Consider the following 10,957-nt stretch of genomic DNA (forward strand, 5'->3'; position numbering starts at 1 on the left):
ATTCAAGCCCTGATGCTTCAGCCTGCCTAGCAGTGCTGTTGACGCCTTCTGGATGCTCAGAAACTCCCATCACAGGATCCTGACCTGGATTAGCAAAGAGCACGCATGGTCCAAGGCCATCTGAGCCCCCATCTCAATGCCTGGTCCTTGGAGCTGCAGGCTTGTCGATTTAACCCATCACATCACACAGCATTTCAAACTGTAAACGTGGAGCGTGTGCGCAGCCGAGGCCCAGAGTAAAGGTACCTCAGAGTTCCCAGTTCCAGACAGTCAGTCACCAAATGAAAACACAGGCCCAGAGACGTGACTCCAAGGCCAAGATTGCTAGCTTCTGACCTTCATAATGGCACCAGCCTAGACTTCACTTTTATGGGAAAGTCGGTTTTTATGCTGTCGCTATTTCTTTGCACCAGCGGCGACCCCAAATTCTCACTGCCAAGAAAGGGTTCCCGTGAAACAAATCTTTCACAAATTACATCCGGGCTTGACGACGTGGAGTTCAGGCTATAATTTTTACTACGCTTTGTTCAATTATTCATTCCCACTGTAAGTGGCTTTTCCTCGCTATTTAGGAAATCACTTGGATACGGTAACTTGCTCTTTCTAAAGAACAGAGAACAAGGTAAGGAGTGGAGATCACCCCCTCCTAGATGAGCACAGGGAGGGGCAGGGAGACAGAGGAGCCTTGCTTCTTCCCAGGGCAAGTTCTGCCCCCGAGATCTCTAATGGTCCCACAGCTCGGGCCTTCGCATGGAGATGCCGTCAGGGACAGCCCAGAGAAGGTTCCAGACCACAGCAAGGTGCCCCCAACCCCTGCGAGAGACGGCCTGGCGGGATGCCACCCGGACGCGTTCTGCTCCCCACCAACGCTGGCGGACTTGGCCATGACCGTGACGCAGAAGCACAGCCCATCCTCCCCACACGCAGAGCCCCCACCAGAAACTAGGGCCACGAACTGGGAGGGGGCTGCCTAAAGCCGCTCACTCCCACTTCTCAAAGGCCAAACTGCGTCTCACAGAGTAGGTCAGCATCAGTTAGGAAAGGCTGTCCAAGTTCATCTTAAGAGGAAATTTTATTTCAGGTACTTTTCCCCCCAAGTAAGAACAACAGTTTCAAGAAATAAAAGTATAACCTAGGGACTTCCCTGGCGGTCCAGTGGTTAGGATTCCATGCTTCCACTGCAGGGGGCGCGTGCTCGATCTCTGGTCGGGGAACTAAGATCCCACAAGCTGCGCAGTGCAGCCAAAAATAAATAATAAGTAAAAGAAGACAACACACACAAAAAAAGCATAACCTAGACATAACTTTGGAATTATTCTATTTTTCAATTTGCCAGAGCAAAGAACATAGTTTGGGTCCAAACAGCCTGATCAGACACTGCTCTGGAGTGACGTGCAAAGTCAAGTCAAAGGACACACGGGAAAGACAGTCCACCTCTGGTGTGTGCGAGCGTCCAAACCCGCCCCCCGCCACGTACGCACACTCACGCACACGCGTGTGGGGATAAGTTAATACATCTGCACATATATCTGTAAAATATGGGGCTCACTCACCGCAGTTTTATTTGGGCTCCTGGGACCCCAGCTCACCACCAAGGACTCACACGTGAGCCTCATCGTGTGCTCAACCGTTTGGGCAACACTTTCTTCACCAAGTTAAATGCTAAATGGGTAGACAGGTGGCTGGTCAGAGTGCTGAGAAGCAAGGAAAGACGTACAACCCTCCACCGTAAGAACACGACACAAATACGCAGGTGCCCTGGAAGGCGTAACAGTTACAGACAGACCTACAAGGCAATTCACGACTTTACCACCACCAAAGCCAGAGAGGACGGAAACCTCCACCACGAAAGGGAATCCTGCGTCTGAAACTCCCTGCGACGCACAGGGGGCCCGAGGGGGGCATCCGTCCCCACGTCCCGAGCACAGGGGGCCCGAGGGGGGCATCCGTCCCCACGTCCCGAGCACTGGCCGGGGTGGCGTAGCTGCCACCGGTCCTCACTGGCTTAACCAAGGGCACAACGCTCCACATGCAACCACCTTCACAACGCTCCACAGGCTGACTGACTGCATCAGAAAACCCAGAGTTTACCCAGAACTTTGGAAGGAACGAGATTTCCAGCACTGGGCCGGGAGTGCCTCTAAATCTTCACTGAAAACAATCACATTCCGCTGACTTCAACAGGACTGTGTTATAAAATGACAGAGACGTTGTCACACGTCTTGAGCGCATGAAAGAAGAAGTTGGAAGGCATCCCTTCTCTAGAAGAAGGATGTGATTCTCTAATAAAAGGGACGCTAGTTAACTAGAAACCACGTGAAGTTTCTCTGCAGCAAGGAGCTGGGCACACTGGCCAGCAGAGCGAGTCAGGACAGCCTCAGGCAAACGTGACCATCCAAAGCAAGTCAGTCAATTACTTTATTACACTGTAGTGCTTTCTCAAAATAAATATAATAATATCATATCAAACATACAGTGAGAAATAAAGCACACGTGTGAACGGCACGGTAACAGGAAAGTTCACTCAGGACTGTTTAATACTCAGCACTGGAGAAACCACACAGCTTCGTTACCTATTTACAGACAGAGCTGCTGGCTACCGATATATACAAACCCAACCGGGAGAGGGCAAGGCCCTGCCGTTTCTGCACCACGTTCCCTCCACCCTCATGGACACGGTCCCCTCACCTTTTCATCTACAATGACCAGTATACTTGTCTTAACTGTTTCTCTCCACTGATCTTTAGTTTTTTTCTGCAGTTTGAGATAGATTCAAGTAACACTCCCAAGAAAATATATGCAAAACTAACACATGTGACTCCAGAATCTTCCGGCAGTCGGGTCAGCTGGTCAGTTGCACAGGTGTCGGCAGACTTCCGGTGCCGTGTGGAGGCCGGGCGGGAACGTCTGGTCCGGAGAAGCACTAGTGACTGTCAGGACCACCGTGGAGAGAACCCAGAGCATTCCGCTGACATGGAGTTCCGAGACAGCTGCAAATAACCCCTTTATAATTGTCTTTAAGTAGGCGACACAACAAAATGGTCAATCTAAACCGAGAACCGCACGCTTACTGCTCTTCCAGAAGCAAGAATCAGGACGGGTGAGTGATGACATGATAAAAACACTAAAAGAACTGTCAGCGTAAGAGAAACATGCTCAGAGTGAAAAAGATTCTACTTTACCAAACTCTGTCTTTATTAAAGTGAACAAATCATTAGCGCACTATCCCAAACGTAATGAACGAGGGCTGTAATTGGCTCAGCTTCCTATTTTCAACTAGGCAAGCACCAGCAAGAGTACCATTCACCATCCTCATGATTGCATGTCGGCGAGAACCCCTCCGTACTTGTAAACGTTATTTTAGCAGAAGACAGACTTTGCAGATTTCAGTGCTTTTAGTGAACTGGTATTTTCAGTAAACTTTTTCTGAGCAGCAAGGAACAAGAATTTTTTTCAGAAATCTTAGAATTGGATATAAACGTTGGCAGTAGACACAATCAATAAATATACAATTTCTCAAATGAAAACGATTTCCCCAACACGAGCTCCTTTCCTACAGACATTCAAAAACCCTGACCCAAGATCGAGTCTCAGTCCTATAATCTCACGAGATTACAGCTGGCCAACAAGAGGGGTGTCAGGTCATGTGCAAAAGGGGGTGAGTTGAGAGGCAAGAAAGCAAAGGAAATCACTTTTAATTTATACCGAAGGAGAACTTCAAGTAAAAGGAATCCGCTGCCTGGAGCTCCTGGGCACGCACCCCTCGTCTGGGAGCCTCCGCGCAGCGGTGACCACGGCGGCCGCGAGCCGCTGGGAACGGGGCTGAGTCCTCACTCCGGCTCCACCTGCCGTCCTGTGTGCTGGGACCTAAGGGAGGGTTTTCTCGTGTTGTCTAGAAGCCTCTTTGAAAAAGGTCTGTGACTTTGCACACTTCGTACCCAAAAGGAGGAAAATAATAAATATCGAGCCGGCCGGCGCGTCCTCAGGCTCCTGCCGCACCGGGGTCATTTCCGAGTCTGCGTCTTCTTTGGCACCGAGGGCCGCTTGGGCTGCCACAAGTGGTTATGAATGGTGAGCGCGTCCACACTGACGGACATGGTTTTGGCCGGGATCAGGTTGAACTGTTTTCGGTCTGAGCTGTATTTATACAGTTTGTCGATCATCTTCTTGGTGATGCTCTTTGGCCCCGTGCCAGTCAGTTTGTAGATTTCTTCAGTGTCGGGATAGTAGCAATAAAGTGCCCTGAACTGGCAGCCAGCGTCACGAAACAGTATGATGTAGTGATTCGCGTCACACTTCTCCAGCTCCTGTGTGGAGGGAGTGAAGGAGAAGAGACAGGGAACGTGAGTCCCTCCCGCAGTCACACCGCAGCATCCACCGTCCTGACCAGGAGGCCCGCGGCCAGCTGACCGCCCACCCCGGGGCAAGCTTTCTAGGACACAAAGCTATGGGTTAGCCATTCAGTGGAGCACCATCTACCATTGAGGTTTTACTTCAGTCCAGGTATCCAAGGAAAAAAATGCTTTTAACATGAAGTGAAAAATCACATGAAAAGACGCTCAACATCATTAGCCATCAGGGAAATACCAATCAAAACCACAATGGGGGACTTCCCTGGTGGCGCAGTGGTTAAGAATCTGCCTGCCAATGCAGGGGACACGGGTTTCAGCCCTGGTCTGGGAAGATCCCACATGCCTTGGAGCAACTAAGCCCGTGCGCCACAACTACTGAGCCCGCATGCCACAACTGCTGAAGCCCGTGCACCCAGAGCCCGTGCTCTGCAACAAGAGAAACCACCACAGTGAGAAGCCTGTGCACCACAACGAAGAGTAGCCCCCACTCCCCGCAACTAGAGAAAGCCCGTGTGCAGCAATGAAGACCCAATGCAGCCAAAAATAAGTAAATAAAATAAATAAACTAAAAAAAAAAAAAAAAAAGACAAAGTTCCATTAAAAAAAAAAACAAACCACAATGGGGGTTACTTCCCTGGTGGCACAGTGGCTAAGACTCTGCACTCCCAATGCAAGGGGCCTGGGTTCGATCCCTGGTCAGGGAGGGAACTAGATCCCACATGCATGCCGCAACTACGACCCAGCACAACCAAACACATAAATATTAAAAAAAAAAAAAATAGCCACAAGGGGATAGCACCTCATGCCCACTAAGCTAGAGTCAGACAGACAATAACAAGCGCAGGTGCTGGTGCGAAGAAGCAAGCGCTCATTTTCCACCGGTGGAGGGAAGGTGACACAGCCTCTGTGTTGGCCAGTCAGTCGGCCAGTGGTTCAGAATGTCACACAGAGTTACCACACGACCCAGCCATTCTTCTCTCAGTTAGATACTCAAGAGAAGTTAAAACACGCATCCACGTAAAACCTGCGCACAAACTTTTACATTCATAACAGTCAAAAGTAGAAACAATCCAAATGTCCATCAACAGATGAAAGGATAAACAAAATGGTCTAGACGTACAACGGGAAGCTAGCTGTTCAGTCGTAAAAAGGAAGGAAGCGCCACACTCGCTGCAACTCGGAGGAGCCTCGGCAACACCACGCGGAGCGAAAGAAGCCGCCCCAAAAGGCCGCCCCAGGTGTGAGTCCCTGCACGGGAAGTGTCCAGAAGAGGCAAACACACAGAGGGGACCGCAGGCCTGTGGGGCCGGGGGTTGGGGGACGAGCACGGCGAGCGGCCTCGGTACAGGAGCCTTCTGCGGGGGGCAGGTGCTGGGATCAACTGGTGATGGCCGCACCCCCGGGGAACAGACCGAACAGCCCTGAGCTAGCACTGAAGGGGGATCTCACGCTGCGTGGGTGATCTCTCGATAACGCTGCCGCAAAAGAACCTGAAGCAGGCACGACCGTCAGTACTTGTTACAGCGTCTGCCGTACCGTGTTCTCAACTTTAAGAAATCACTAATACGAAAACATTTTAAAACAGATTCTCCTCGTGCTTGAAAATGTCTAGTTTCGTTTTCTACCCCTGCAGCTCTCTGAGCATGGGCCAGGGTTCCTGACACCCTCTCCGGGTCTCTGCTTACTACGGAGACCCCTCCCACAGTATCCTGAGACGTTATCTGCCTCTTCATCCACCCCTCAGGGTACACTGCCATTGTCCAGTGGCCACGGGACACGTGGTCTGTAACAGATGGACTCGGAAGCGGGTCACACCCAGCTGTCTTCTACGTAGCCAGGAGCTAAAAAGATTCGTATGATGTAAAACAATGCCACTCTTCTCACTCTGTTTTTGTTTTAGAAAACTATAATTTTTCACAAATGGATACTATTCTTTTCAGAATCTAACAGGCTTGTTATTTTTTTAAAATAAATTAATAAACCAATACATTTATAAAATTAAGAAGAAAAAGCAAAATTTAAAGCTGCAAGTATAATACTGATTTCAACGACATAAAAACTGTTTAAACGTGAACAGAACTAGAGACGCAGACACATCCAGGCCTCTGGGCCCCGCCCTCCGCAGGCTGATCACGGCCCCGCCTCCACCCTCACGCGGCTCGCGCCTGTCCCGGCCGGCAGCCAACGTGGCGCTCAGGAGGCCGTGGCTCACGGCTGTCCTCTGCCCACAGCGGCATTCACCCTCTCACCCAAGGCAAAGCCGGGTCCCTTCGGCCCACAGAGGCCCGACTGGAGCTGCCCCGTGACCTCTGACCCCCAGCTCCCCGGCTCCAGCCCCAACCTGGGGATCAGTCCCACCCGGAGCCCGTGCGCCTCCCCAGATCTGCGGGGCACCCTCCCCGCTCCAGGCCTCTGCTCAAATGACACCTTCGAGTAAGACCCACTGACCGGCCAGCCTACTGACCACTGCAGCCACCCTCGGGCCCGCATCCTGCTCCCCTCTCACTCTTTCCAGACCGCGGCCAGAATCAGCACCACCCACTTTTGTAAACAGGGTCTTGGGGGCCGAGCCGCCCTCTGGTCAGTCCGTGGCTGTCCTCACGCTGTGACAGCACAGCCGAGCAGACCCGCCGGCCGCCAGTGTTTCTCGTGCGACCGCTCTGTCGCGGGGCTGCCTCGTGCCTGGGACCGCCGGCTCCACAGCCAGGCCTTTGCGTCTGCTCCTGGACCAGCCCAGAGGCTGGAGCAGCCCGGTGACACGTGAGTGGAGAGGAGCCCCGCGCCCCGCACGGTGCCCCTAGCCGGAGCGTCAGCCAGGTCACGGCACGCGGTCCTGACCTGGACCCTCCTTCCACATCTTCCACCTGCTGAGGCCACCGACACTCACCATTAGTGACCGAGGGCTGCTGCCCCCGGGGAGCAAACAAGTCGACCCAACGGGACAGAAACGACCAGCATTCTGCCCCAAACTCCCACTTCTCCAGTGGCCCCAGCTCAGAGCTGGGGTCCCTCCTGTCTCCATCCGACACCTCCTCCGACCCCCGCAGACACCCTACCCTCAACGCCAAACTAACTCAAGAAATCTCACCCACTTCCCGTGCCCCACCCCGGAGGGCCTGCCCTGGACCCCCAGCCCCGACCCCAGTGCAGCCCCCTCCGTCTCGCTGGTCTGAATCCTGCTCTTCCGCGGAGCCGTCCCAACCGCAAGGGCCTGGGACACGAGTGTCCTGCGTGTCCTCACACACGAGTCACACACATGCAGGACGGCAGCCTCACGTGTCAACAATCAGGATGCTCTCCTCTAGAAAGAAACCTCATTTATAAACACCCTTATCCTACATAAAAAACTGGAGGTGAAATTTGATACTTGCCTCTAATATTGAATTCTTGTGAGGTTCATTCACCTTTCCGGCCAGACAGCAATGGGATATAGCATTGTGAATAATCGGTTTGTTTGATTTGCTGCTAGGCTCCTTAAACAGCTTGGGACCTATGAAAAGCAGGCCAAGATTTGCAAAATTAATATTTACAGCATATACACACACACACACACACACACACAAAAGAAAGGCAACAATTTTGTAGAAGCAAGCAGCAGCTAGGCTGAATTAGGGATGTTCATTAATTTTTTGAAAATGGTAAGTAATAGCCACTTCAAATCTATGACAGAACTCTAAGTTACAGATTTTAAATAAAGTAAGGAAAAGACTAAAGTAAGTAATAATTTATTCCCTTTCTAATTTTGGTTTCTTTGATTCAAAAAAAAAAAAGAAACCAAGAAACAGTAATTTTTAAAAGCCTAAGGTTCCAAAGTGCCCAAGACGCCATAGTGAGCCGTGAGCTGTGCAGACATAAGGGCACGTCACCCACTGCGCCCGGGCCCCGCCCCCCACCAGGACGCGGCCGTGTGCCCGTGCCCCACAGAGAGCGAGGCCGTCACCTGTGTACTCGGCCACCGAGGCAAGGGAGGACGCGGCGGACGCCGTCTCCCAGTCTCTGTCGGTGCTCCTGCTGGGGTTGCGGCTCAGGATGGGCAAGGCTTCCAGGGACTCGACTCTGCTGGGGAAGAGGGACGGGGGCGGGGCTGGGAGGGCGGCGGGCATGCCTCCTCTCGCCCGCAACTGGCACCGGCTGGCGGGATCCCACCCTGAAACGGGCCAGGCTGCACCATCGGCACATGAAGGGCCATCGGCCGCGGCAGGAGGCTGGCAGCAACAGTGGGGAGCGCAGCCGGTCCGCTCCCCGGAGAACACGATGACAGACTCGGGGCAAGACACAAAGACACCACCCGCCTCGGGCACCAGAGTGACCTCATCACGGAAGGTTCGCCCTCACGCTCAGCCCTAATGGCGTGGGAACCAGAGGACCCGGTTTGGGCCAGCTGCGCCGCTGCCAGACAACGGACGGGACCCCGGGAAGGAAGGATGGGCAGAGCGGGCCGAGTCCCAAACCCCGGCAGGTCTCAAACGACTCTCCGATCCCTGGCAGGCCTGAGCCGCGTCCCTGCAGGGCCGTCTCCGCTGAGCGGGACACAGACGCTCACGCAAGAGAGGCAGGTGCAGGCGAAGTCCGAATCCAATGCTGGTACCCGACCGCCTGGACAAAATTCCAACCAGAATCCAGAATCCCTGGGAGGTGTCCTCCACAAAGCCCCGGCGACGAGAAGCCACCGGACGTGTGGAGAGGCAGGACAACACTCATGATAAAGGGCAGGCGGGGACCCTGCCTACCAGGAGGCCAGCCCCACCCGTGAAGGTGGCTGCTGAGGCCCGTGGGCAGACGTTCAGTGCCATCGACAGGGTCCCCAGGCCTCCGCCCAAATTACTCCTTAATCACAAAGGGAAATCCTCCAGCACCCGTGGGAAAACAGCACCTTAACCCAAGTCAAAGTGACACACACAACTGGCTGCACTGAGAAAGACACAGCCTCCTCTCTGGGGTGTTCCCGCCAAAAACGCACAGCCTGGACCTAATCCTGGGAAACCCACTGGGGGGCGGGCAACAAAATAACTGGCCCATACTCAGCAGAAGCGTCAAGGCCCAGGAGGACAAAGGAGGGTGAGGGCCTGTTCCGGACAGAAGGGACACAGTGACTCAGGGCGACCGTGGTCCCGCACGGGCCTGGGCTCTCAAGGACACTCTGACAATCGGCCACGGCGGGCATGGACTGGGGACCTAACGGCAGCGCTGGTTTGATGACTGTGGTGACACAAGACAACGTCCTTGTTCAGAGAACGTACGCTCCAAAGTGTTTAAGGATAAAGAGAATGTCACCAACTTACTCGTAAATGATTAAAAACGAAAACGCATACAGGGCTGGGAGGACAAGGGGACAGAGGACAAAAATGTCGAAACATTTCACTAATTGGTGAACCTCGGTGAAGGGCAAGTAGCTCCTGTGACATTACCGCCATGGCTCGGGACGTCTGAAATTGCACCAAACTCACAGCGACAGAACCACTGCCCACATGGCGTCCCGCTGCACGGCACCCGGCCGCTTACCGCTGGGAAGGCGTGCGCCCCGAATGCACACTCTCGGGCTCTGTGGTCGTCGCGGAGGCCAAGGACAGGCTGGAGCCCGACTGGGCCCGGCTCAGGTCACCCGCTGCCAGAGACAAGACAAGACAAGCGTTCATGACACGCGTGTTTGGCCCGCCAGCCATCTATGCAGCAGGAGAAAGAGCCGGGGGCCTGACGCCAGCGGGACGCGGGCCCCAGGCTGGGACCCTCCCCATGTCCACGGCTCTCACCACCTGAGGACCCAGCGCTCAGTCTCAACCTTCCCTTCTGTGAAACGGGAGAGCCCCCTCCAGCCCAGCCTCGCGGCTCCGGGAGAACTGGAGTGAGTCAGGGCCGCGAAGGGGGGGCCCCGCGCCGCCTGCTCACGTGGGGGGGTGCTCTTGGGTCCCGAATCGCTGCTGGGCTCCTCCCGATGCACGGACTTGGGCCGCGGCTTCCGGGGCCTGGACTTGGGTTTCCCCAGGCCCTGCTCCTCCAGAATCTGCTGCTGCTTCCGCCGCAGGTACTCCTGCTTGATGAGCTCCCGCCGCGCCTTCTCCTCCTCCTTGCGGATCCGATCTTCCTCCGCTTTACGCCTGCGGAAAGGAGCGGCCAGGACGTCCTGGTCACGCCAGCGCCGCGCCATGGGAGCGGACGACAGACACGGCGGCCAGGCCGACTGCGCGCGGTGCCTGCCGGGCCCCCAGGCCACCTACCGTGCCTCGTCTCTCCTGAGCTCGACCTCCACCTCCAGCTGCTGCCGCCGCATGCGGGCCTCCTCGGCCTTGCGCTGCTGCTTCAGAAGGAAGGCTGCCCGCTTCCTGGCGAGCTCGTCGTCCGCCTTCTGTTCGTCCTGCAGGGCAGATGCCACCTACAGCGCGGCCGGGCACGACCCCCGCGGGTCCCCAGCACTGCCGCCCCCGGCCCTCAACGCACCCCAAGAACGTGAAACGTTTCCTACTCCTCGTAACTGATGGGTGAGCGAGCGTCTCTCTACAGACGCTAAAATACAAACGGGAGTCAAACCACGCCCTTAGAGAAGCATTTAGCCTGCTGGCACTGAATTCCATTCGCCTTAAAAACTGCGCTTGTATCTCCACAACAGG

General features: G+C 54.6%; 1 protein-coding gene across 5 annotated transcripts in view; it reads right to left on the bottom strand.

Moving 5' to 3' along the window:
- Window positions 1-3,171: 3,171 nt before the first annotated feature.
- Window positions 3,172-10,957, bottom strand: part of CAMSAP1 (calmodulin regulated spectrin associated protein 1) — a 54,707-nt gene continuing 46,921 nt past the window's right edge. For 3 of the 5 annotated variants that reach the window (XM_036855122.1, XM_036855120.1, XM_036855118.1), the window contains 6 exons: window positions 10,568-10,704; window positions 10,239-10,447; window positions 9,855-9,957; window positions 8,293-8,411; window positions 7,724-7,842; window positions 3,172-4,307 (listed from right to left, as the gene is read on the bottom strand). In XM_036855122.1, coding sequence (XP_036711017.1) covers window positions 4,005-4,307; window positions 7,724-7,842; window positions 8,293-8,411; window positions 9,855-9,957; window positions 10,239-10,447; window positions 10,568-10,704 — 990 coding nt within the window. In that variant the 3' untranslated portion in view covers window positions 3,172-4,004. The remainder of the gene's footprint in view (window positions 4,308-7,723; window positions 7,843-8,292; window positions 8,412-9,854; window positions 9,958-10,238; window positions 10,448-10,567; window positions 10,705-10,957) is intronic. The other 2 variants (XM_036855121.1, XM_036855119.1) reach the window with 1 other exon arrangement.

Source organism: Balaenoptera musculus, chromosome 6 (genome assembly GCF_009873245.2).
Source record: "Balaenoptera musculus isolate JJ_BM4_2016_0621 chromosome 6, mBalMus1.pri.v3, whole genome shotgun sequence".
Classification (NCBI taxonomy): domain Eukaryota; kingdom Metazoa; phylum Chordata; class Mammalia; order Artiodactyla; family Balaenopteridae; genus Balaenoptera; species Balaenoptera musculus.